This window comes from Saccostrea cucullata, unplaced genomic scaffold (genome assembly GCF_032062105.1).
Source record: "Saccostrea cucullata isolate Sc308-1 unplaced genomic scaffold, CSIRO_AGI_Scuc_v1 ctg1940, whole genome shotgun sequence".
In the NCBI taxonomy this organism is placed as follows: domain Eukaryota; kingdom Metazoa; phylum Mollusca; class Bivalvia; order Ostreida; family Ostreidae; genus Saccostrea; species Saccostrea cuccullata.
This window is the reverse complement of record NW_026939555.1, coordinates 4,994-32,858: the sequence shown is the minus strand read 5'-3', so window position 1 is coordinate 32,858 and position 27,865 is coordinate 4,994. Positions and strand designations below refer to the sequence as shown.

General features: G+C 32.9%; 1 protein-coding gene across 4 annotated transcripts; it reads right to left on the bottom strand.

The window, feature by feature from the left end:
- Positions 1–38: 38 nt before the first annotated feature.
- Positions 39–27,865, bottom strand: LOC134253192 (anoctamin-1-like). Of its 4 annotated transcripts, XM_062735703.1 has the most exons (28): positions 27,782–27,865; positions 24,551–24,615; positions 24,047–24,106; positions 19,820–19,935; positions 19,318–19,341; positions 16,940–17,098; positions 16,423–16,521; positions 15,721–15,765; positions 13,617–13,664; positions 11,792–11,940; positions 11,139–11,257; positions 10,742–10,797; positions 10,285–10,388; positions 9,717–9,851; positions 9,202–9,362; positions 8,775–8,857; positions 8,540–8,611; positions 8,334–8,411; positions 7,575–7,781; positions 6,970–7,118; positions 6,354–6,408; positions 6,066–6,166; positions 5,235–5,371; positions 3,993–4,145; positions 3,589–3,641; positions 1,973–2,151; positions 1,521–1,626; positions 39–931 (listed from the first exon to the last, which is right to left on the bottom strand). In XM_062735703.1, exons 2-28 carry the CDS (start codon positions 24,600–24,602, stop codon positions 656–658), a joined length of 2,976 nt encoding a protein of 991 aa, XP_062591687.1. In that variant the 5' UTR covers positions 24,603–24,615; positions 27,782–27,865; the 3' UTR covers positions 39–655. The 4 variants fall into 4 exon arrangements, with proteins under 4 accessions (XP_062591687.1, XP_062591689.1, XP_062591688.1 ...); XM_062735705.1 differs by lacking the exon at positions 13,617–13,664 and having other exon boundaries at positions 40–931; XM_062735704.1 differs by lacking the exon at positions 19,318–19,341 and having other exon boundaries at positions 40–931.

Sequence of the window (27,865 nt, the reverse complement as noted above, 5' to 3'; positions counted from 1 at the left end):
AGATTTAATTCACAAAGGGAAAAAAAATCTTTAAAAGATTCAAGGTTTAAAACCATAGTTCATCAAAAATGATAATGAAACACGATTCCTTGTGTACAGAGCATTAGAAAAACTAGATGAAATCAGTATTATACATGTTAACTAACAGTAATACATGTAGATAAATAGAAAGACTATGTGGGGTAAGGTTTTGGTATGATTAACATGGGATACCCTTGAACCGCATTGTCTTGAATACTCGGATATCTCAAAGGTATTTGTTCATCTCACTGAGATTGAGATATTGAGGCTTAATTATAATTATATATATGACCCAATTAGCACTTGAAATAAGGACTCATTTGGGATAAGATTATTAGAAATTCAATATAATTTGAATGAAAGGAAATTTATATAAGATGTAAGGAAAATGCTTTGAAAAGAAATTCTTAGACTAACAAAAGGGTAAAAATGCTGCATTTAAATGTAAACATACAACCTTATCTTAAAAAATGAGCACACTTTTTTCTTCATAAAGTCACCATCAAATAACGAAACTAGCTCAAGATCTCTTCCATAAACTTATATCTTTCATTCAGATCAGCTCTAAAAAACAATAATGCATTGCCAATGTTTATTACACACATAAGAAAATTAGCCTAAGACAAATATTTCGCTAGACAACATTACTATTCTCTGCCTCTGGTGATGCTGATTTCCGATGCACCAGTTCCATGCTTCCCATTTCGTTTGTTTTATATCGCTGATTTTCATCCTCGATGATCTTCTCGATTTCACCCTCGGTGATGGGTTCCCCTTTCGCTCGGAGGAGCTCCGTCTTGATGATGATTTCGTTACTCATGTACGCTTCCCTGCGAATGTGTAACTTGAGTTTCTCCGGGACGTCGGGTATTAACCAAGCTATCAGGCCGGTTATTACCACAATGACATTCTGAAGAAAAAAAATCAAATCAATTTAAAGTTCATAAACCCTCTGCTCATTAATATAAAATGTTGCTTAAACCTTAATGATTCTCCAAAACAAATGTACTTTAGAAGTAAAATACAAACATTTATAGCATAGCTTGTGGGGCAAAATTGGACAAAAAAGACACTTCAACTTGGCAAATTTATAAAGATACGATAGACATTTATGTCATTAAGAGCTATCTCTCTTATCAGAGTATCAATGAACCTTCTTAAATAGAGTATGAATACATGCTATTCCTCTTTAGACTTATATTTGTTATCTGCACTGGGAGTCCACAATATTATAAATATAGTAAAAATTGTCTATTCTGGACCGCACTGGTTCCAAAGATATTGGCCAAATTAGACAAATACCAGATTAAAATTGGATTTACTGCAAGGTACTTACAAATTTACACCATATTAGACAAGATTTTAGATTATACAACATATGGACTACAAAATTTCATGAACCTGTACATTATTGATTATTATTCAAAGTACTGTACCTTACATGCATCACCTTGGCTTTAACAGAGATGTAAATTAAAATACTTGTTTTGTGAACATACCTCAAATGCCACCACAAAAGCGAACCTGGCGGCCAGGATATGCCAGTACATTTGTGAGTATTCGTAAGGTTTGTCAGCATCAGGGGGATTCCGAAAATCTCGGTAGCTGTAAATTTAAATACCAAAGTCAGTTATTTTCCTTTGAACAGCTGTTTTTAAATTAATCTCACAAAGAGAAAGCTCAATGCAAGATCGACATTTTTAATGACGTACTGAAATTCTTGTTTTCAAGTCTAGAGCAAATGCAATTCCTGAAATAGTTTCTTTTACTAGAGAAAATCCCTTTTATTCATCAATTAATATTTCAATATTTATTTTCTTTCTACATAAACAAGGGCCTGTTGAGCAAACCTTCCAACAAGCAAACATAGAGGACAAAATTATGATAGAAAAGAAGAGAAATACCACCTGCAATAAATCTGCATGAAGAAACAAGTAATCGAAAGACTTACAAGCAAGTTTCGACATTTTCACTGCCAGGAAAGGCTGGGCGATGAGATTCGCTAAAATCTGAGGTGTTGAACACAGAAAGTGTTTGACTTATGTAGCCCTCCAGACCACCTGTCTTACTATATGATGTCTCATACACAAGACGAGGGATGAAATCTGACGTCAAGGCAATGATGAAAGCCTATTGGACATAAAAACTATATTTTAAATAGGATACAAAAAAGTACAAGAGGCCCAGGGGCCACAGCGCTCACCTGAGCACATTGGCTAGGAAAAAGCACATATCAGATCAGAACTGAGAAGTTTACTGGGGGGGCTTGAATTTTAACCCCCCAGGGGTTCATGATTTGAACAAACTAGAATCTACACTACCTGAAGATGATTCCATATTAATATCACTAATCAGCTTTGAAGTACTTGAAAAGATGATTTTAAAAGGTTTCCCTATAAATCCCTATGTAAAACTTGGGTCGGCCATTGGCATTTTGGCCCCACCCTAGCCCCAGGGGGTCATGATTTGAACAAACTTGAATCTACACTACCTGAGGATGATTCCACATGAGTTTCATCTTTCCTGGCCCAGTGGTTCTTGAGAAGAAGATTTTTAAAGATTTTTCCTATATATTCCTATGTAAAACTTGGGTCGGCCATTTTGGCCCCACCCTAGCCCCGGGGGGTCATGATTTGAACAAACTTGAATCTACACTACCTGAGGATGATTCCACATGAGTTTCATCTTTCCTGGCCCAGTGGTTCTTGAGAAGAAGATTTTAAAGATTTTTCCTATATATTCCTATGTAAAACTTGGGTCGGCCATTTTGGCCCCACCCTAGCCCCGGGGGTCATGATTTGAACAAACTTGAATCTACACTACCTGAGGATGATTCCACATGAGTTTCATCTTTCCTGGCCCAGTGGTTCTTGAGAAGAAGATTTTTAAATCTTTTTCCTATATATTCCTATGTAAAACTTGGGTCGGCCATTTTGGCCCCACCCCAGCCCCGGGGGTCATGATTTGAACAAACTTGAATCTACACTACCTGAGGATGATTCCACGTGAGTTTCATCTTTCCTGGCCCAGTGGTTCTTGAGAAGAAGATTTTTAAAGATTTTTCCTATATATTCCTATGTAAAACTTGGGTCGGCCATTTTGGCCCCACCCTAGCCCCGGGGGTCATGATTTGAACAAACTTGAATCTACACTACCTGAGGATGATTCCACATGAGTTTCATCTTTCCTGGCCCAGTGGCTCTTGAGAAGAAGATTTTTTAAAAATGCCATTAATTTTTCTCTAATTCATAATTATCTCCCCTTGGAAAAGGGCGTGGCCCTTCATTTGAACAAACTTGAATCCCCTTTACCCAAGGATGCTTTGTGGCAAGTTTGGTTGAAATTGGCCCAGCGGTTCTTGAGAAGAAGTCGAAAATGTGAAAAGTTTACGGACAGACAGACAGACGGACAGACGGACGCCGGACAAAATGTGATCAGAAAAGCTCACTTGAGCCTTCGGCTCAGGTGAGCTAAAAAAATTACATATAAAGCCAATAAAATAAATTTTGTCATGTAAAAATATGCCAGGATAAAATATATGGTATAATTTTGTGTTGAAAAACTTACATTTGAAATAATGGCAATCCTAGAGATTCCATATAAAACACTGTACCAGATTCCTGAAGAGAGAGAGAGGTACAATGTATGTCATTGTGCAATTGCCATGCTGCAAATAATTTTTAATTTCAGATATATGATTCTCAAATATTTATTGTTATTGTCCACATTAAGATGTCCGACAATGAAATAAATCTCAGACTGATAATGTATGCTTCTCAGCGATTAGTTTTTCCATATGATTCCAAATGAAAAATAGACTGTTAACAGATATATTTCATATTACATGTAGCACAATATATTCTTTGAAATTCAATTTTATCTTCCAATTTGACCAATACAGCTACAGGTATAAAATTTCACAGGGTATCCCATTTCAGTCCAAGTGTAACATTCATTTAATGTAAAGTTACCTATGTCTGGAATCCTCTCTGCCATTGGCCTCCTGAGCTGGGTGGTGAATTTGACAGCATCAAATCGGATCTCCAGTATGTTGTTAATCAGGGCAAAGAGAGGTCCCAGGGGGAAGGCTGCCACAAAGAGGGTCAAAAACCCAAACTGCAGTACTGAAATGTATTAAAGAAAGTAATAAACTGTCTGATACACACACTTAATATACAAACTTAAGTTCCTTAAATAAAAATGTCTGCCCAACTTAGTAAATGTCTTTGAAATACAGATAAACTAGTATATGTATCTAGGAAATCAATATCTTGAATAGTATGACAAATGTCAACAGTCAGGGGTGTGACTGAAATCCATCATTTTTAAAAATGATATTTCTAGTCAAGACATGAAATAGATTTTTAAAAATTTATTTTAGAAAATAGAATTACCTCTGATATTAACTATGACTGTATTTCATCATTTTTTATCAAATTGTTAGCTCTGGGCATACTTAATTACTGTGGTTTCATCAATATTCGTTGAGCACCAATTTTCGTGGATTTCGTTGTTGAACAGATCCACGAATTCAAATGTTCATTGAATTAAGAAATATGCTATTCATTTGTATAGGCAATGCTTTTGTCCACGAAATTACGTATCCTCGAAAACGTCTGTTTAATAAAATCCACGAAAATTGATGCCCACGAAAATTGATGAAACCACAGTATCTCGTTAGTTTTACCGGGTGCACTAATTTATTTTGGTTTCATTTACTTGTCAAGATGTTTCTTTACACAAGGGTCTATGGCAGGATAGTGTACTATATCTAATTACTGTAGTAAATGGGTTGGGAAAATTGACTTAGGAATGGAAATGTGATGAAAAGAAGTCATATTTACAAAAATAATAAAACATGTATATTATATACCTAGAAGAAATGACAATTATCAATCATTTTAAAAAAATGATGCATTTCAATCACACCCCTGACTGTTCAAAGTGAGCTCCAAGTCTACCATTTTTTGGGGGGTATAAACTTTCTTCATGCAATCTTTGGATATCTTTAAGTTTTTCTATCTTGTTGGGTATGGGATAAATTATCATATTTGACTAAAGAAGTTATCAGTCATCAAAATCACTGTAATCTATGTCTCCACCAATGTTAGACATATTTTTGTTTCTGTTTTTTTTTTAATCATGTCCATCTAAAAAATTCATGAAAGCAACATTATCTTTTAACTGTGAAAGCCCGACAACCCTGAACTTACTCATTTCCAGATACTCGTAGAACAGTGAGGTGGTGTCTGCCGGCTGTAGTCTGTAGTCCTTCTCCCACGGAGACTTGTTCATCTTCTGCTCCTTGGTCTCAGCCCAGATCTTCCTCTTTATCCACTTTATCAACTTCCTGTAAAATACAATTACATTTTTGTCAATTCCTGTAAAACACAATCAACTTCCTGTAAAATACAATTAACTTCCTGTAAAATACAATTAAATTTTTGTAAATTCCCGTAAAAGAGATTCAACTTCATGTAAAATACATGTACAACAAACTTTCAGTAAAATGCTTTCAATTTCCTGTAAAATACAGCTACTACCTGCAAAGCACAATCAACATTGCTTTAGAAAATGTACTCAAATTCAAATTGAACCTAAGCTGGTTAAAGCAATACAATCTATATATATGAATTTTTTTATCGCTGAGATTTGATAAGATACCGATGAATTAGCTAGAATGACGACCAACATTTAAATCATACAATCTGAGTATCCCTAAGCTACGATAAGTAACTGAAACTGCTTATTATTGTTTGCAGCTAACTGTAAAGTTTCACGTTACGTCATGATCTTTTTCGTCAGATGCATCCAATGTAAACAATTCACATGATTGGTCAATTCAAATTATCAACATTGACACGGAAATAGTCTGTTGCACAAGCAACCAATCAGGGATAAGAAGAAAGTTCCCGTTGTAAAGCTTGCTGTTAGGGGGCGTGTACAATTTACCTTGAGTGCAGCTGTCAACTAGATCGTGACGTAACGTGAAACTTTACAGTTATCTGCAAACTATAATATTAAACGACATTTATTTAACTTACGGTATAAGAATCTCTACAATGTTGTTGACAATCAGCTGTTTTCCTGTCATGATGATAGCCAACTGAATACATAGCTCAATCAGACATCCTCCTGCCTCACACTACAGATATGAAATTAAATTTTTTACAAATTAGAAAATTTCAACATGTTGATTTATGATGTGAGAAATATTAATATTTTAATATTCATAGCAAATCCCAAATAATCTGTGTAAACAATAAATAATATCTAAGTATACTGAAGGCCCCCCCCCACCTCCTCCTAAATCATTCTTCAAGATGTCTTACCTCTTCTTGGCGACCTCCAAATAAAGTGGCGTATTTTCCTGGACGTCCAACCATTCTAAAAAATTACCAAGTAATGTTAGCTAGTACAGATTGGAACGGTGAATTCTAGCTTTCATGACTTCAAAAAATTTCACCAAGTAAATAATTCACTTCTAACAAACAATCTTCATTATTCATATTGTTACAGAGCACACTTGCAGGGAAACATGTCATATACAGTACTTTTAATTTATAAATACTGTAGATTCCTAATGATACAATGTACCTGAGAAATTCATTATCGCGTAATTTCATGAGAAGCATCACTCGCGAAATAAATTTACTTGCTTTTATTTCTATGGTTCTACAATCCATGTAAATTCTCTTGATCAACCCTCCATTTGCGAATAATTATTCTCGCAATTTGACGTTTAAGAGCCATTTCGCGATAATAAGTACTCGCGAAAAATAAGGAATTTACAGTAAGCAAGTGCTGATTGCACATTTTAAAAATTTTGAAAATCTCTTGACAATGACTTTTCCGACAAAGGTTCTACCTTAAGTTGTATTTATAAAAGCAAACTTCTTTACAGATTCACCTTTCACATTATAAAAGCATTTGTATTAACATATTTACCTCCCTTTGAAGAATGCGATATAGATAATGGAGGAGTAGTAGTTGACGAACTGTAGAGAGAACAGTTTGAGGGTGATACTGTCGTCGTACTCCTTCTGAGTACGCAAGCACTCTAAGTCAGTCAGCCAGAAAGCCAGGCGACTGTAAATCTACAATCATGGGAGAAAAATAAATTTTATGAAACTAATGAGTGTACACGGAAACCTTCTTTCAAAATAAAAAGATAAAAGATTTAACTATTCTAACAAAATGTCACTTTCTGTGCCAACAGTTTGAACAGAAGTTTGACAAGTTTTGTAATAATGAAAAAATACATCAAACCTCTAAAGAAAACTTTGAATATGTGTGAGTAAATTGGCAATAAAAGAGAGAAAATCTATTTTTCAATAGTGCCCATAATTTGAATCAAAGTTTGACACGTTTGATCACAAATTGTATAAATTCTCTTTGATATCTCTGAAACCTTAAAAAAAGTTAAGCAATCAGACATACAAAAGCTGTAACAGCTACAAATGTAGTTTATAGAGATTTTTTTTCCCATGAGATTTTCTGTCTTTCTCTCGAAGTCATACAACAGGTATCAGCTGTTACAGAGCTTTACTTACAAAGTTGAGTATAATGATGATGAGGAGATTGATACAGGCCGCGGTAACCGTGGTGACCAGACTGGCGTTCTGATAGATGACCTCCGCTGTGGATGCAATGAACGTGGAGTTGGTGACTGGGGTGTTCTTAGTGAGGACCTGCAGGGCGGCCAGGGTGGAGATACGGTAGGCTATCACCCCCACAACTGCCACTATAGCCAGGAAGGCCTGAAATCATAGAGGTAGTATATTAATTTAATAGGAAAATAGTAGACATGGAGAGAAATGTAAAAAGGTGTATAGAATGAAAATCTAAAGCTTTCAAACTGAGATGGTTGACATTCAAAATATCAAATGTAAAATTTTCAGATAAAAGGAAATGATAGTATAATAAATAAATCCATTTCAACTATTTTGCTACCATTGAATTAAAAAGTTTAAACTTTTTCTTACTGAACTCAATTGTCCTATACCATATGAATAAAAGTATTTCTACCCATTCTGACAAAAAATCGATGAAATCATGCCAAAATACCATATAAGTGGAAATTTTATTGAGAAGTAAATTTAGCGATTTCTCCTTAAAAACTGTTATTTAATTATTAGCGAGAAGTAATTTTAGCGATTTAAAATGCTCGCTAAAGCTATTCAAATTAAAATGCTATTACTTTAAGCGATATTCAATTTTAGCGATCTCTGCATCCTCGCCAATAATGAGAAAATTAAATCCTCACTAAAATTTCTACTTATACGGTATTAGCAAAAACCAATGATACTCACAAGAAACAACATGGCAGTCCAGGACATGAGGTAGATAGGAAATCTTTTTCTCCAGAAAGGAAGATGTGGCTCTTTTATCTACAACAGTTGTGATATGAATAACCACTCGATAAAAGTAAACAGTAAATAATTTAGTAAATAAATACTGCCCAACTGAAAATGAAGTGTTTTCTAGTCTCTCAAAGTCATTGCCTGTTCAAGCTTACCCCTGTAATGGGATGTTCTTTGTAAGTCGTAATATGTTCAAGTTTGGCAAGGAATTCTGGTCTCGGAGGTTGCTATGAAATAGATGTTCATAAATTTACTTGACTGCATGTCACTTAACAAAACACAATACTTTTTCACACATAAATTTCACAAATCGTTTTTAATCACATAAATAATCGGTCACAAAATACAAGATAAGCTATAGGAAGTTTAAGGAAGATAAATTATCTTCACCTCCTCTGTAACAAAGTCAGTCAGATCCCACTTAAACTGTAAGGCTGCCTGTTTCCTCTTCCAGAACTCCAGGAACAAAGTACCTTTAAAAAGATGAGACAGCATACAACAAATGTTCATGTAGTTTTAAATATTACACACTCAATCAGTAAAGCACATTACTCATGAAGTGCCAGGGAAGAACATAGAGTTTGTCTGATAAGTAATGAAAATATCTTTGCTGTAAGTATAAATTCATCATAAATGTATTCTATGTATTAAGTGTTTTTAATGCTTATAGTGGTCAAACTTTCAGATCCTTTTTTCACTTCCACATTTTACAACAGATCAATTTATTAATCTTATCTTTTCAAATATTTGTTCAATGTCCTATTCCTATTGCTAAACCTGAAATTCTTTAAAATGAAGACCTTTGAAACTTAATTACCCCAAAATGACATGAAGATGGCAAAGAACACAGTGGCACCATTGTCAAATATCCTGCTCGCTCGAGCATGTGAGCAGGCTGCACTCAGCTTCCAGTATGGACACTGGTAATCACATAGGGGACACATCGTGAAATTCTTACTCTCATCACAAATCTCATTCCTAATATCAAAAGAAGAAATAAAAAGGACTCTGAATTAAACAAGAACATCTACTTATAAAATATTTGGAAAACTCAGTTTTGAATTGCAAACAGTATTTGTCGAGTCAAATTGTTAAAAAATTCTTTAGTTTCAAACAAAATGGCGAAAGATCAGCATTAAAATACAAGAATTTTAAATATTTCTGACCAAATGACATGCTCCATAGATCAAAAGTTTTTAAACAATATGGAATGACTAAAACATTAAATCGTATCTAAAATTTTGATTCGGTGATGGTTACATGTTAGTAAAGACATTTTCTTGTCGTATATAATTTTCATGAACTTTCGTTACAACCAGAATGATGACATACGCTGGATAACTGTTGCCAGATATTGCACAACCGTAGATAAACACGATCAGCCCGATGAGGGAAGCTGGTATCAACATCTGTGTGTAGAAACCGAGCCAGGCAAAGTATATAGCAATCTTCTCTCCAAAGTAGCCTCTAATCAAAAAATAGCCATGTATGTACAATAAATTTGGCATTTAAACCAGAATACACTGAAATATACATGTAATCATGCATATCAAGACATCCTCATTTGATAAGCGTAAACAATGAGCCAAATTACAACTCAAAAATAGAAAAAACTGGGCACTGCATGATGCCAAAAAATGATACCATTCAAATCCTTATTGGTCAATGTCATAGTTTCTGATACTATGTAAATATGGCAAAAAATTAACTGATTTAAGTATACAATTAATCAACCTTTTGATAATCATTTACCAAAGGTCATAGATTTTTTTTCTTACTTACAATCAAGTTATTTTCTATCCCCTAAAAATTATATATTTCAAAAATCCAAAACCACAGTTATGTTTATTTTCAGACTCCTTCCACGGTTCACTGATTTAGCAGTCACATGTCCACTCACCTGACATGGTCCAGTGGCTGCACTTTGAAGCAGTTTCTCCAGTTCGCCCAGTAATCAAACAGTAACTTCCTTTCATTGTCAGCTGACCCAGGCTTCCAATGACCCTGTCAATAAACAAGGTCAATACATATATATTATTATAACAGTAACTTCTTGTCATTGTCAGCTGACCCAGGCTTCCGACAGCCCTGTCAACAAACAAGGTCAAACTCAATGGTATCAAGAAAATTTTTTGATACATCTTCAGTTTATCCAGAGTATACTTAAAGAATTAATTGGTTGAGGACCTCAAATTCGCTCCATATATCCATGCTATTAAGTTTCAACTGAACTTAAATGAACATTTTATGGTCATCATTTTGCATCTATAAATTAAATCTTTGAGTAATATTTTACATCATATCAAATTAATTGGTAAAAAATATTTGGTCTCCCTTGAAATAGAAATAAAACCTACCTCATGGAGGGGGTAAGCATCTGTGTAATGTCCATCTGCAATCATCTTGTTAATACCTGCAAATAAATACTGACCAATCACATCTTACATTTCATCCACAGTCTGGAGCAATTACATGTTTACAAATTACAGATAATGTGCTATATAGTTTTTCTAAGCTTTTATTTCCAGAGATGAATATTTCAATAACAAATAATACAAGGTGACATTCCATATCATAACACACTTTAAAATTAAACCAATTTCTACTTTTGAAACCATTGGATATTTCTAGTTTTTTTTTTTTAAAAAAACCTTTCATCAGGTTCAAGGTACTGAGAACTGCATAATTTTAAGTTTACCACTGGTTTTCAAAAAGGTTTATTAATGAACAAAGATGAAAAAAAATTCCTCTTACCGAAAGAGAATGCCTTTTCTTTCTCCTTGCTGAAAGCCTTACGTCTCAGGATGAAGTTGACAATGCGGCTCCGTGTAGCATTATCGAAGTACGTGTCCCTATCCTCAGGTATGTCAAACCTAAACAACAAAGAAAAGTAAGGGTACATTGTACAAGAGGAATTCACATATTCCCCTAATTCAGCAATTATCAAGGTCAATTTAACTGTTTAGTAAATCCTTCCTATATACTGTAAAAGCAATGTTTTCATGGGGGTCAAATTTTCATGGTTTTAGGGGGAAAATAATTGATTAGGGGGAGGGGGGGGGGGTTGATTTTATGGATGAAGAATTATTGTTGAGTAGTTGTGTATAGTAATTATTACATTTTGTAGTGGACATGAACTTGAATAGTTGGTCTCTTTATGCCTTGAAAAACAATGAAAATTAAAGCACAGTGACCCTGAAAATCATTGATTTCAATGTATCAAATACAACAATATGTAACATTTTGTAGTGGACATGAATTTGAATAATTGGTCTCTTTATGCCTCAAAATACAATGAAAATTAAACCACCATAAAAATTATTGATTTCAATGCATTAAATATAACAATTTGGGGCTTACATATGGAACTTGCAAGTTTAGCAAGCAGAAAGGCCATATATACTTACAGATATTCCTTGTCTCTGCTGTAAGCCAGGTTGAACCTCCTTTTTACTGGCTTAACTTTCGTGGTGTCCACTTGGAAAGGGGTAAACAGTTTCTTTGTAAATGAGGTCATGGTGTCCCACAGGCGGGTACTGACAGCCTTAATTGGGGTCTGCAAAAATTTTAAACATTAATTTCAAAGTTCATAAAGATGGAAAGTGTCGAAAAGATTGTTAAAGAAATATTTTCTAATATAAGTATAGCTAAACTAATATCGCTAAATATAGTTACATAGAAAAGCATTAATGTATAAAAAATAAATTGAAAGATACATAATTTATTGATATTAGACAATTGATCTTCATTCCAGAGCTTAATTAAGATTATAAGTTTATGTGTTAATTTATACTTTATTTCCGATTTGCAATCAGATGCTCTGTAAAGAAATTAATCATTAATCATCTGCAAAATGTTCTGGCAAATACTGGTTTCTCCCATTCTCCCCATTTTTTAAGTATTCCAAATGCACACATGCTGCAAATTCTAAAGCAAAATCTTAATTCATTGATTTAAGGGAAAAAGCAATCAGAGCACTTTACTATTAAATTAATAAGCATGTCACTTTACCAGCATAGTTTTGATGAATTGTAGAATATATACCAAATTGAAAGCAATAATTTAAATTGCCTGTCATGTCCACTCATTAATTATTTCATATTATTAAAATGATCTCTTTTCATAATCACAATCCTTGGTTGCACATTTGTGTTTCATTGACATATAGATGAAGGAATTATATTACTGTACAATTCAGATAAGTTCATTATAAGCACAAGTTCCCAGTGTACAAAAATCAATTGAACAATTTTAAGGCTTTCTTATTACTATAAGTACCTCTCTTTTCCCAAACAAGCATTGCTAGCTAATAAAGTTTTAAATTTAACACAATTTGTTATGAAAACCTATACAGCTCTTTTCAAACTATTTAAACACAAAGTTTTTTGTGATTTTCAGAGTAATTTCTACATTTTCCACTTAATAACTAAGTTTAAAATGGATTATAATGCTTACATATTTGTTAGACATGGATATTAACACATGCTCAGAGGTTTTTGCTCAAAGTTATTTCTCCTGGGTGGTTGCAAACATGTGTCATTCAGACTGTTATTCATGCATTGCATTCCACCAAACACTAAACACATTGAGACAATCAAGTGATGGAACTAATAATCTTAACAGTAAAATTCAGTTCAAGATGCAAACAATGAATTTTAATACATGTACATCGGTAATAAGTAATACTAGAGATATATAAGTAAAGAAACATAGTGTGAAATCACTTATTTTCATGGGATTTTTTTGTTGTTTTCGAGGTATGAAGAGACAAACAAATTTAAGACCAACATGAAATGTAAAATTTCATAATTATGCATTACTACTAAACATTGTCCAACCAAGTAATCAAATCCCCTAAATCCAATATTTTTTCTCAAACCTTGAAAATTTGACCCCACGAAATTATGTGATTTTACAGTATATATTTAATTAATGCCATACGATAATTAAATAGTTAACTTTTCTCAATATGCACAAACATGGATAAAGGAAAATATTAAAGTAAAATCTCAGGGTGAAATTTTTTTAAAGAAAGTGAACTGAAAACAACTTTGAACTATAGAAACTGCAATAACAGAGTGCATTTCAACTATTGAACAGAGACAGCTAGAACACATTTCAACAATTTAAACAGAACATCACAGAACAAAGTTCGACCAGAACAGGCACTAGCACCAACGATAGCTCAACCACAACGAGAGGAATTCCATTGATGGAATAGGAACATCATACCACCACGCGGCGACGAAACTCGTTGACCCCGCTCTTTATAAGGATTTTCTATGCATTGGCAAGAATACACACACAAAGATATTAATAGACGTGTCTACAGAATTATATCACATGTATAACATACTGAAAACCAACTATTATTCACGTCTTCTTTTATTTGTGATTCGCAAGTATGAGATCAATCCATGACAATTAATTTTCGTAAACGAGGAAACATTTTGTACAAATATTTATCAAATTATTGGTTCGCGGCGATTAATATTTGCGAATAAAAGTAGGTTGCAGAACTCGCAAATATTTCTAACAGGCGAAAAAAAGTTGCTTTTCAGTATACAAAATGAGTACATTGCTGGTTTGTTTTACTCCAAAGAAACATTCAGATTATTACTTTGGAGTTGAAATTAAACATTTCTATAGTTTTGTGGAGTCAACTACAAATTTCAACTCAACATAACTGAATTTCTAAATCATGAATTTTTAACTAAGATTTCAATATTTTACCAATGAGTTGAAAATGTAATGATTGAAATTACGAGCCACAAGCACTCACTTTAATCTTTGCCATGTCCTTCTTAAGATTTAAACAAACCAACATTATTTAATATGTGCTATGTACATTAATTAATACACATCAAAATACAACTAGCATCTAAATTATCATTATAGTTTTAATATTGAAACTTAAGGAAGATGTTTTCCATAGGTCCCAAAAACTGCTAATTTCATCAGCTCATAGTGGTGGACCATATACTGTAGATTTCTAATTATTAGCGAGGAATTTATTATCATGTCATCTCGTGAGAAGTAGTAAACGCGAAATTAAGTTACTCGCTTTTATTTTTATGGTGGTAAATTCCATGTAAATTCTCCTGATCAATCGTTCATTCGCGAATAATCATTCTCGCGATTTGACGTTAAAGAGCTATTTCGCGATAGTCGCATAAAATAAGGAATTTACAGTAAATAGCTAGAGCAAGATATATTTATGTTAAAAAAAACATTAAAATTGGGCTATGTAGCTAGAATGCATTATGACTTAGAATCTACCATTTTTTTAATAAAATCCTTAGTATTAAACAGACTGCTTACGTGAACCATCAAATTACCAAATTAATTAAGGCTGCATGTAAAGACTCTTTGATGAATTTTAAGCTTATTTAAAGAAAAGTGCAAGATATGTCAAATGCATGGGCACGAAAAGTTTAAAATTTCTTCCTGTGCTCATAGGCAGTGATGACCTTCACTAGTTAAAAAAATAAAATGTTGGTTTAATATAGCACAGCAAAAAATAAAGTATGTAAAGACGAAAAAAATGTATGATCAGGGTTACTAGAATGCACGCACACCTTGTGTATCTTGGTGAAAATGCATCAGAGTTTACTTACTTCGCTATCTGGATTGTAATATGTGTACTAAAAATAATGGTAATAGATAAATTATGCTGTATGTGACTTAACTTGTACAAATGTATTGGTCTTTTCCAAATATTTTAAGCTTTCAAGAAATCAAGATGCAGCTCACTTGTTTGAAGTTTTAAGTGTTTCCAATGCTAGTTATTCTAGAACTTACTGTAAATACATGTATCTCATATAGAAAAAAGAAAACAAATAAAAAATATCTAAAAATTAGAAATAAGCCTTATAAAGTCACAATTCAACAAATTAGAAAAAAGAAAAAAATCTAGCATCTTGCATTTACAGGTAAAGGCATAGCTTCTAAAATTCTGATGCAAAGAAAATTTCAGAGTCAGGCATAATCAACTAATTATTTAAAATAAGTATTGTTTAATGTTTAGAAAAAGCAAGATATAAATCAAGAAGTATCTGAAATCTTTTTGACTGTTGTCCTATAACTATCTAGTATCTATTCACAGAATTAATATATATATAGCTGCATTTATAGTTAACCCTAAACTTCATTTATTAAATTAATGAAATCTCCAGTTCAAAAAGTACAACCAAAGTGAAAGTATAAAACTAGCCAAAGTGAAAGTCAGAGAGAATCAGAGTTCACAAAAAGCTTACATTTCCAACCTGCACATCACAGGAAAATTAGAAAACGCACTACTAAAAAATGCAAGAGGAAATGACTTTATAACAAGTACCTCGAGTTTGGCGTACTTCTCGTGAATCTTTTCCAAGTCCATGCTCTGTTGATCACACCGATAAAAGACGTACATATTAAGTAGATATACAATAAATGTAGAAAAATGGCTCTACATCTGGACGTACACAAATAAGTATACACTGTACAAAACATGTACACAACACAATACAACCCCCCCCTCCCCACACACTAAACCTTAATCTTATAATTATCATGGTTCATTTAATTATAATGTAATATTAGAGGCTTCTCATATACATGTATTTATCTTCATAAATAACATAAAAGCTTAGTTTACAAGCTAACATAAATACATTAGGCCAAAAGCAGCAAATTAAAAGGCATCTCTGTAATGTATGTTTCATTTGTTAAGTAATTATGTTATTAATATGCATATATTTACAAATAAACTGATGATATTTCAGTCATTTCTGAATCTACATGATTTGGACTTTGCTGTATTTTGTACTTTTCAATAATTTATGTCTAAAGCTGTGTAAGTGTATTCATAAATATAATTATCTAATTTCCTTAAATAGTTACTAATCATTAAATTTATTGCACATGATTACAACAATGAAAAAAAATTGACAAAAAGAATTAGTGCACCTTATTTACCTTGAAAAGATTTACATGCAAAGTATTTTCAAACTAAGCTACTACATCAAAAGGAAGTTATCGACCACAAAGAATAACAGACCTTTTTCACTGGCATGCGGACTTTCAGGATTTCGGCATAACGGGTCAGAACTTCATACGGAGCGTGCACCTTCAGATAGTGGATTTCTTCTCCCTCTTTCTGCAAATATTTATTGTCATAATTATTTTTAAAAAAGATTGTTGATAAAGAAAGAATTTTTTTGTTGACTAAAATTTCTTCAGGTAGAGTTATTCCCCTTTAGATGCTTTTACTTATACAATAATTGTGAGAATGCTATAGATTAACAATAACTGCACTTTTCAAACAAACAAATTTAATGAAATTTTAATTTATTCATAGAAAAGAATCCTAAGCACATTAATTGAAACTAAGTTGCAATTAGTTTACAAATCCGAAATCCCCGTCTTTTTAATTTAACAATCAGTCGATCTATGACAGCAACTTTTCATAAAAACAAGGGGCTAAAGAATACTCTAGATTTAGAATTGAATATCTATAATCTAGAATTTCTTTTTTGCAATGATGAATCAGGAATTAGATCCCAGCTAGGACTAACTTCATCCTTTTCCAACTCTAAGCCCTCCTGTTTCAGGTTTTCCTCGAATATCGCCCTGGCCTGTGCGGACTGTGCCAGTTTCTCTGGTTTTCCCTCTGTGCTCCACGCCAGGATGTAGTCAATCCTCTTTTTGCTCTTCTTGAAAAACATGTTACGGCCCTACAATAGTAAAATATTAAGCAATTAGTAGATGTTACAACTGTTTTGCATAATTACATGTAGAAAATGTGATTTATAGCATATATTGTATATATACATGTACATGTGTATACACGTGTTCTAACTTCTTAAATATACAGGAACTGATCTTTTAATTATTTTTTTTTTGCAATGCTAAAATTACTTGCATGTTCAAATAACATGCAATTTCTCAAAATTATCTCCTTCAAAAGCTTTCATCCAGTATTTTATTTTAAACTTAAAAATTCTGAGAAAAAATTAAGACATAAACAAGTGCACCAAGACAGGATTTTCAGAATTTCAAAAATCTATAATTCAAGGGAGAATTCACATTAGCTATAGGAAGAAAGTGTAAAAAGGTTGATCTGTGCTGTTAGACTGAACATTTTTAATTTCAAGTGTCAAGAAAAATCTATCAGCATATTAGTTAGTTAATTGATTTTTCTGGAATCATTTCATTTATCTACTATGCAGGACTTAAGATGCATGAAACAAACTGTCCTTAGTGGGTCAATCAAAATGTGCAGTACAGAATTTCATTATATACAATATAAAACTCTTCAAGTTATTAAAAACCATCGTGCATAAACGATTAATTTTTAAAAAAATCAGTTTCTCTTTGATTACGGAACACTCAATATCATTCACCTTGTACACAAAACCATGCCCCAAAACCTGATGAAAACAGATTGGTTGACAAGTTAAAGCAATATGAGCTGCAACTTTGATGTCAGAATTTTTTGGTGCAAAATTGTAAATAACTATATCAATGACAGGAAAAAAAGAATGTTTACATGTATAAACTTCTGTTGTTCATATTTGTGATGTAAGAACTATTTACAAGCTTTGATCGAATCAAAATTAAATTATTGTTGTCCTGTACGATAATGATTTCTTATATAATACTGTATATTCGATTGTATAGAAGTCTTTCTCTTGAAACAATTAAATGCTTTATTTTAGTCCATTGATCAAAAAGGTTTAAATGACATACAACATATTAATCATAATTACACATTTTAACAGCAATGTATAATTTAAAAAATGTAGCTCATATTGCTTTAAGTATCTCTTCCAGTTAAATAAAATTTCTTATCTACACTGTACTCCTAAGGATGATCATGGTTGAATGAAACTTTAAAAACTATCTAGAGATGATAAAATATACAGTTTAAACATGATCTATGAAAGAAATTGAAACTTCATCTAATGGGTCAAGTAGCAGCATGATTTTCTTGATACTACAATTGACACATGACTTAAATCTGATTTTAAATAAAATAAACAAATCTTTCAAACAAACATGTACATATAAATGTAATACATTTTTTTTCATTCACAATTATTCATTATCTTCTGTTATGTGGGAGAATGCAATATTATGGTCTCAATCAGACACAATGTATCTAACTGGTCTGCACTGGAAATAATAAGCTTCTGTAGATGTACTTTTTCCAAAGGGTTATAATTCCGCGGAATCTCAATTTCTGTTTAATCCGCGAGTAGAAAATTTCATGGACTTCTAACACTGTCACTATATTCCTTACATTTATATTAAGTACGCTTGGACAAATTTCAGCAGAAAATTTGTGACCACGTACAAAGTGTAAATTAATACCACACGGAATAAGGTACTTCTACAGTATTCACATATGGTTTAAACTGTAAATTTTTATTGTTCTAAAAAATTGAAATGAGGTTGATGTCTATTGAATTTAGAAAAATACTCAGAACTTGACAAACTTGACAAATCATATGCTTTCAGATTTCTCAATAATATTGTGAAATGCTCCTATGTTAAGCTAAATCATTTTGATATTTTAGTTAATCAATCCATATTTGAGTTGAAAAATCACTTTGAAGGATAATTTTGGGTATTTCTGATCAGCCAAAGTCAAATAGCCATCCCCGATTTAGCATTGATCCCCTTAAAAATACTAAGGAACAAAAATCCAGATAAATGTTTTACCCCCTTATTTTTAAAATTTTTTTTTTGGCTGCAGCCAACTCATAACTGATTGAAGCCATACTTATCACTCATTTCTGGAAATGTCTGTGTCATTCAATCACTTTTTTTGCACAATTTGTCACTAAGAGCAACATACAAAAGCATATAATGGGAGACATAATAGTTAGAAAATCTGTGTAAAGGTATGTTAGATAGCTGAGCAGTATAGACATTCGACTCTATAAATTACCATCACTTCTTGGTCAACTGAAAACTGGAGAACAATGAAAGATGACACAAGCTTTAGCCATTATCAAGCCTGAACTTTTATCTTAACCAAACAAAAACTTGAATTGTTTGTTTTGTTCATTCCAAAGTGAAAAAACACATAAATAATAGCTCATAGTACCCTTGGTTACATAACCAAGGTTGCGGAAATATTAAAAGCTCTTTTTAAGCATAATCAAGTTCAGACTATGAAAGATCTTCCAGCATAATTAGAGGCAGAATACTGAATATCAAAAAGAATTTTAAATATATTGAAAAGAAATTAGGTTCTTTTCTACTTTAATTCATAACACTGCAAAATCTGATGTCAAATAAATAGAAACAACTGTTAAAATGCCTTTTTAACTTTATTTGATGGACCTAGAAAAAACTGCAAAATGATTTATCTGATGACAACCACAGAGTTGTCTCCCTTTCTATTTAAATCAGAGTGACCACTAGATGGTGCTGTATGGGATACTTACACTGGGTTTTTTGTCTTGGATGTCTGCATCCTCATGGTCATCATCCATCTCCCCCGGTACGCTCACACCGGCTGATTTACCTCCACCGTTTGTCTGCGATGACTGCATCACTTCATCTGAAATGGACAAACATTTTTTTTTTTATTTCTTAATTTCTTAATCAAAGCCTGAAGAGTAAAAAAAAGTAACTATATTGATAAGTAAATCTTAATGTACCTGTGAAGATTTCAAACTTAAATGTAAAATGGTGTTAAGTTTTTCAGATTTTATTACATTTTAGAGTGAGGTGTCTGAAATGTCAACTTTAGCAAAGAGGCCTTTTAAAACAATAAAAGGTAACATTGCACTTATAAGCCTAATCAAATTGATCATCAACCCATACAGGTAATGTTTGTCCATCTTTAAAATATCAGCTACAGATGTGATTATTGCTTGGAATTGCTTCATTACCGGTATTTGAAAATATAAAGACAAAATTGCATGAACATGAACACTGCACTGAACATGGTGAATATGAGAAGACTTTTCAGTGCAATTCAAAATATGCATATGAACCTGCTAATGGATTGTAGAACTCAAACTCAGGTAGGCGTGTCATCTGAGCATAAGACAATCGAGTTCTACTCCCTGTCATTAGACGCTCATCATCAGAAGCCATTTTGGAATGATGTTAAAGTTGCTATAAGCAGTGGTTAATTATTGTAGCATGCAGACTCGGGAAGTCAAATTAAAAAAAACATTGATCAAGTTCTATAACACCAGATTAATATATACATGTAAGTATATCAGATTTTACTTCCTGCTTTCTCCTTTTCCTCCAAATATCAAAGTTAACATCCTTCTAGGGAAATATACCGTATACAGTTAATTGTATTGTGTAATGAGGATTTTAACAAAAGAATAATTTGGGGTTTAATTGGAATGTCCACATAGCTGAAATTCTTTCTCTGCTGGCTATATTTTGACTGTGTTAGAATTACAGGCACAGATTTCTGTTTAAATAATTGATTTCAGTCCGCTACATACCAGCGGAGTCTCTCAGATCGACTCTGTAAATCTGCTAAATAAACAACAAAACCCACTGTCCAAAGCAATTGTTTTTCTCTCTTTTTTTCTTGCAAAAATATTTTAAAACGCCCCAAAATAATCCTACAGAATTTCACACATCCTATGACAAAAACAGATCGGTCAAGCGGAACTCCCTCTTAAAATCCAGGTCAAGATTTACATCTCTATGAATGAAACACAATCCCTTGTGACACAATTACAGATAATGCTCCCTAATTCTTTACATAACATTGGACAATAGCACTCCTCCAAACTATCAAAATCTTCCCCTTTTTTTGTCAATGTAGTTGTTGTATAGACATATCCCTAAGGTACAAAATAGAAAGTACAGGTATGCTCATTAAAGGTGAAGGTCAAATGTGTATTGGTCCAGGTGAATATTGATGGATCATATCAAAACCCATTTATTTAGTGACTAATAGCCTAAGAAATGCATTGTTTTTGACTATTTATGAGTTTTAAGAATAGCTTTTAATTATTTGATCAGTAAATAACAAGCTACTTCATCATTACCCAGTAAAAAAAAAAGTGATGTACATCAGGTAAATAAAAATTAGTATATCTTAAATTTCTACTGTAACTTTTGCTAATATTGACTTTAAATGCCTTGAACATGTTGAACATGTGCAGCATATAAAAGAGAAAATGACAGTATATAACATAACTGAAAAGTGTCTAATCTATATATTGTACTTATACATGTATATACATTAATGTAGAGATTGCATGATTATGATGATGTAGGAAAAAAAACTTGCCATTATAACTTCTATCTGCATGTATATTTTTTTATACTTTCAGATAGCCAAAAAAAAACAAGAGGCCCAGGGGCCACATCGCTCACATGAGCAAATCGGCTAGGAAAAAACACAAAACAGATCAGAACTGAAAAGTTTACTGAAGGGGGGGGGGGGGGGGCTTGAATTTAATACTACTTTGGAATGCCTTCATATTAATACAGCATATGACTTTGCTGTTCTTGATAAAAGGATTTTTTAAAAACATTTTCTTCCTATACTATCACTAATCATTGCTTTGAAGTACTTGAGAAGACGATTTTCCTATAAATTCCTATGTAAAACTTTGATCAGCCATTGTGGCCCCATCCTACCCCCGGGGGTCATGATTTGTAAAAACTTGAATTTACACTATGTGAGGATGCTTCCACATGAGTTTCATCTTTTCTGGCCCAGTGGTTCTTGAGAAGAATTTTGAAAGATTTTCCCTATATACTCCTATATAAGACTTTGATCGGCCATTGTGGCCCCACCTTACCCCCGGGGGTCATGATTTTAACAAACTTGAATCTACACTATCTGAGGATGCTTCCACATGAGTTTCATCTTTTCTGGCCCAGTGGTTCTTGAGAAGAAGATTTTTAAAGATTTTCCCTATATACTCCTATGTAAAACTTTGATCGGCCATTGTGGCCCCGCCTTACCCCCAGGGGGTCATGATTTTAACAAACTTGAATCTACACTACCTGAGCATGCTTCCATATAAATATGATGAATTATGGCTTTGTCATTCTTGAGAAGAAGACTTTTAAAGAATTTTGCTATATATTTCTATGTAAAACTTTGGTCGGCCATATTGGCCCCACCCTACCCCCGGGGGTCATGATTTGAACAAACGTAAATCTACACTACCTGAGCATGCTCCCATATAAATATGATGAATTATGGCTTTGTCATTCTTGAGAAGAAGATTTTTAAAGAATTTTCCTATATATTTCTATGTAAAACTTTGGTCGGCCATTTTGGCCCCGCCCTACCCCGGGGGTCATGATTTGAACAAACTTGAATCTACACTACCTGAGGATGTTTCCCCAATTGTTTCATCTTTCCTGGCACAGTGGTTCGTGAGAAGAAGATTTTTAAAATATGCCACCAAATTTTCATTAATTCCCAATTATCTCCCCTTGAATGAGGGCATGGCCCTTCATTTGTACGAACTTGAATCCCCTTCACCCAAGGATACTTTGTGGCAAGTTTGGTTGAAATTGGCCCAGCGGTTCTTGAGAAGAAGTCGAAAATGTGAAAAGTTTACAGACAGACGGACAGACGGACAGCTAGACGGACGCCGGACAAAATGTGATCAGAAAAGCTCACTTGAGCTTTCAGCTCAGGTGAGCTAAAAAGAAAAGAAAATCACACATAGGATGAGGAAATACTATTTCACGGGTAAAAAAAACCCCACAGGTATAAAAGGAACTTAGGAATATAAATTTCAAAGCTCTTTAATACAAAAAAAAATATAGTTTTCCGCTTAACTCTAAGGTAGTTTCAAATAAGGAAACCATTTCAATGTTTCGTTATTTTCTAAAATGAAAATAATTTAACAAATCAAACACAATCTTTGCTAAATGCAGATGATCTGTTTGCTCTATCAAAATCTGCATCTCTATTCACAAAAATAAATAGATGAATTTAATGTAAACAAATTTAATTACCCATGGCCTTTTGAGGACAGGAAATAATCCAATGTGACTAAAAGCAAAATATCTTTTTTATACACAGACACTACTATTCACCTCCAAGCCAGTATGTACATAGACATTGAGTATACTATCCACAATGCATTCATCACACCCCTCAAACTATCTACAAGCTTTCTTAATCAATAAATAATGCACACTCTATGTGATTAATTCTAGTGTCAAATGCATTCCCTGCATCTAGCTTAGCTGCTGAAATTATCATCGTATGTGACCAAAATGCCTGCAATAATTGTATTACAGTTTTATGTCCATAATAATGTGACAAATTTTCCTAATAATGCCATCAATTTCACTGGTATATATAATATCTGTGAAGAGTTTTATCTCTCAGCTGCACGAAGCATCAACATATTCATGTGTAATGGAACCCCACCCATTATTAAGGCATCATGTGACATACAACCCAGAAATACTCTCTCATGAAAAATAAATCTCTAACTCGTGCAATTTCTTCACAGCAATGTTAACACTATAGATAATGCTAGAATATTTTTCCTCTCTCTCTCTCTCTCACTCTCTCTCTCTAACTCTCAAACTATGTGCATAAAATCTGCACTTTCCATACTACTATTATAGAGGGAGGGAGGTGGGGGTGGGCAGGGGGTAGGGGGGGGCAGGGTTAATGACTGAGTTGGTGACATATAATAAATTATACTTACTGCTGGTCAAGGGGCTGTCTTCAGATGTATCTGCTGTCACATTTAATGTGTCATCTGGATCTATAAAAATACAATTAACATATACATATATGTATCATTTTCCCCCACTAGGAGTGAACATAAAATGCTACAGTACATGTACACATACAAATATTTCTCTCTAAAAACAAAACATTTATTTCTGGTTATGAATTAGCACTTAATTATGATATGTTTGATTTTGCTTATTATGTTTTGATATCCTTGCACCCACATTCACAAATTGACAGGATCGAGGAACATTTTCAATCTTATAGTACATGACATATTAAGTGTGCATTATCCATATGCACCAATTTGCCAAATTTAATACAGATTAGAATAGCTTGGTATCATGTTGATATTAGGTATGATGTTTATAAACTTAAAAAAGATACTGATATTGTCCAGTGGATGCAGCAAAGTTTTTATTTCCAAATAACACTCTAAATAATTACATGTATATACTTGAATGATCAACATTACCAGACTCTTTGTTCTCCAGCATTGGGATTTTCTCCCCCTTTCCCTCCGCCATTATCAGCTCACAGCTGGAAAAACAGAAATTATTATTGTAAAAGCTGCTACTAATGTATGTGTAACACAGTATCGGTGTGTCAAAGATGAACTACAGAACAACTTGATAGAAAAAAATTTAAGTGTTATATCTAAAGGACAGGGGTGTCCTTAAGACCTAGGGGCAGGGAAATTTCCCCACGTCTAATGATGTAACCCCCACTTACTTTGTTGTTCCTCCTTTAACCCCCCCTCCATTTTCCAAATACTGTAAATTCCTTATTTTATGCGAGTACAAAAAAATAACAAAATGGCTTTTAGATGGCAAATCGTGAGAAAAATAATTCGCGAGAGAGCTACGACAGCTTTTCAGGAAATTTCACATGCTACTATTGTATTTTCTAGCACCATAAAATAAAAGTGAGTAACTTTATTTTGTGAGTGGTACTTCTCGCAATGTGATAATTAATTCCTAGTGTACATTTAGGAATCTACAATGGCTATTTCAATGTTAAGTCAGACATAATAGACTATCATTCCAAAATATATTTTCTTTGCATAATAATTAGTACATCATTATGACAAAGTTTACGCCAATAAACCATATAAATCTACATTCTATAATTTTCTTAAGATTAAGAAGATTCTTTCAGGGGAGTTTGATTTTTAGGTCATATGCTAAAGGTATTTTAACTATTTAAATATCTTGGTTTTCTCTCTGTCACTCAGCAAATGTCAAATGGTCAAGTATTTTAAAAATGATATAAGATTATATAATCAGTAAAACACTATTGACTAAGCATTTCAAATGTGCACACTTGATAAAAGTTTATTGACACCGTAAGATAAAGTTGTAATAAACAATAAATTGTATATCTACTATAGAGACTTTTTCAAGTCACTTATAACACATTTTAAATCAGCAGATTTGGTATGCTGGCATGGAACTCCATTTAAATGTGTTAGTCTAGACCTTATGAATTACTTAAGCTTCATTAATTAAACCAAATTTTTACAAAAAGTTTTCATTTACAAGTGTGTTCATTGGGAAAAAAAATGTATGGATCACTACAAGCTCTCAAAACAGTATAGAAGAGCACATTGCAAAATACTAAATATTGAAATACTAACTGAATTAATTAGGTTTAAGAGGTTTTCATTCACATGAATTGTGTGTCCAGACCTATACTAATTTCATTAATTTACATGCGTGTCCGTTCATTATTGTATGGCTACATTTATATACATGTACTACCCTCATTGACAATACATGTAAGTATATCAGTATAATGCAGAAAACTTTAAATCAAGTATATTTAAAACTCAACTGGAAGGCAGGAAGAGATTAATGATGACAAAATTCCTTGCGAGAGAGTGTTTTCGGAAGTAAAAAAAAAGTGTTCCGGATTTTTTTTTCTTTCTGTAAAAACTATAATAAAATCCTTCCTCAATCTGCTCTGGTGTTTTTCTCCTCTTTTATTACAAATGTTATGCTCTGTATGTAATGCCCTGCAATCTTCCATTTAATCAAAATCTCAATTCAATTTCAAATGTTGCTTTAACCTATAAACACGCAATCTTTCATATAACAATATTTACTTAATTGCACGGATTAGAAAAATTCCTTTCAAGAACTCTAAACAATCATCTGACTTTGTGGACTAAAAGTTTCTGTATTGAAAAATACTACATTTTGTCATTCTATGTATCACGGAATAAGTAGTGCACCCTATTGCACACACACGTGCACACCTAGCCTCAACACTGGGTCACGCAGTAACCAACAGACATGGTTACTGTCCTTGACATGGATTTGCCAAGGAGTAAGACATAAGATAAAATGTCTTTACAGTCTTTATTAAAGGAGTAATTTGTACATTATTTACAATCCAAGACTGGGTCTGCCAGCTGCTAGCTCTAGCTCCTAACTCTCTTACTGCTAAACTTCTACTACTACTACTGCTTGTTCTTTTTTGATAAATTATCATCTTAGCCTTAAGGTAAATTGAGTGATTATTTGATTTACTCAAGATTCTTTGACATCTTTACAATAGATTGATATGAGCAGGTAAAGTGTTAATTACTGTGACACCTATACTGTCTTCAGGGTCACAAAAGATAATTGCACAGGGGATTAACTAAATTGACTTCAAAGAATATAGATAACAATGTACTAGATGTAGTATTTACAAGCCATCTGTTTAACTTAAAACTATAAGGAAATTTGAATCAATTAAATGCTACGATGAATAAAATAGAAAACTGTAGTTTAAATAGAAATATAAATATTGTAATATTTAAAAAATATAAATTATGTAAGACCCCTAACTCTTTGGTTAGTGGCTATAGTTATCTTACATAATTATTTCATTACAGCAGTTTCATGAATTAATAACCATTTCACATAATATGACAGTTTGGAGATGCTCTGGAAGGTTTCAAATGGTTCATAAATGTTTCAACTTAACAAAATACATCAGGCAAGCTGTCTCCAAATACAACAAATGTACAAGCTCTGTAACTGATTATTATTGTTAGGGTTGTATTTACAATTTCACAAGCTTTTTCGGTATCATGTTCTCCTGTTCATTGTATCTTAAGAAAGCTGCCACACAATGACATATTTAGAAAGAGCTGATACAGAACTCATGCAAAAAAATAATACAATGGCTTAAAGAATATTGTCTTTAATGTATTGTGATCTAGTGACATAACGGGATGCCCCTGCAGGTTAAATAATATTTGAGTGAGAATATTCTTAATTCTACAACTATTTACAGAATCATAAATAACTATTCTTAGTACACTGTAAATATGTCAACGATAAAGATTTAAACAACAAATGAATGAAACATGTATACTGGGGTGCCTGGCAGTAAATGTCCGCACTACTGCACTGACATCTATATGACACAGAATATGTTTTATTCAGTTCTGAAAAGAACAAATATAATTATACAAGTACAGAATCTAAAAGACCCTAAATATCTGTCAGGACCATTATTATAAGGCGCGTCTCAAAACTGTCTGCCATTTCCCAGGCTGCTGAGACCGTCTAAGTCAATGCTTTAAAATGCCTGAACTATACACTGCAAAATCAAAACTATCAAAGTTAAAAGAAGGTAAAATTACCATTCAAAAGATTTTTTAGAGTAATTTCCAAAATTCTTCTGTTAAAGATATATTTATAAGGTTACATACCTTCAGGTACCTGCCTTTGAGATTTTTTTCTCCAACGGAAGTAACTAGCAGCGCCCCCTTTTGAAATTGAAAGCGCTGAGAAAA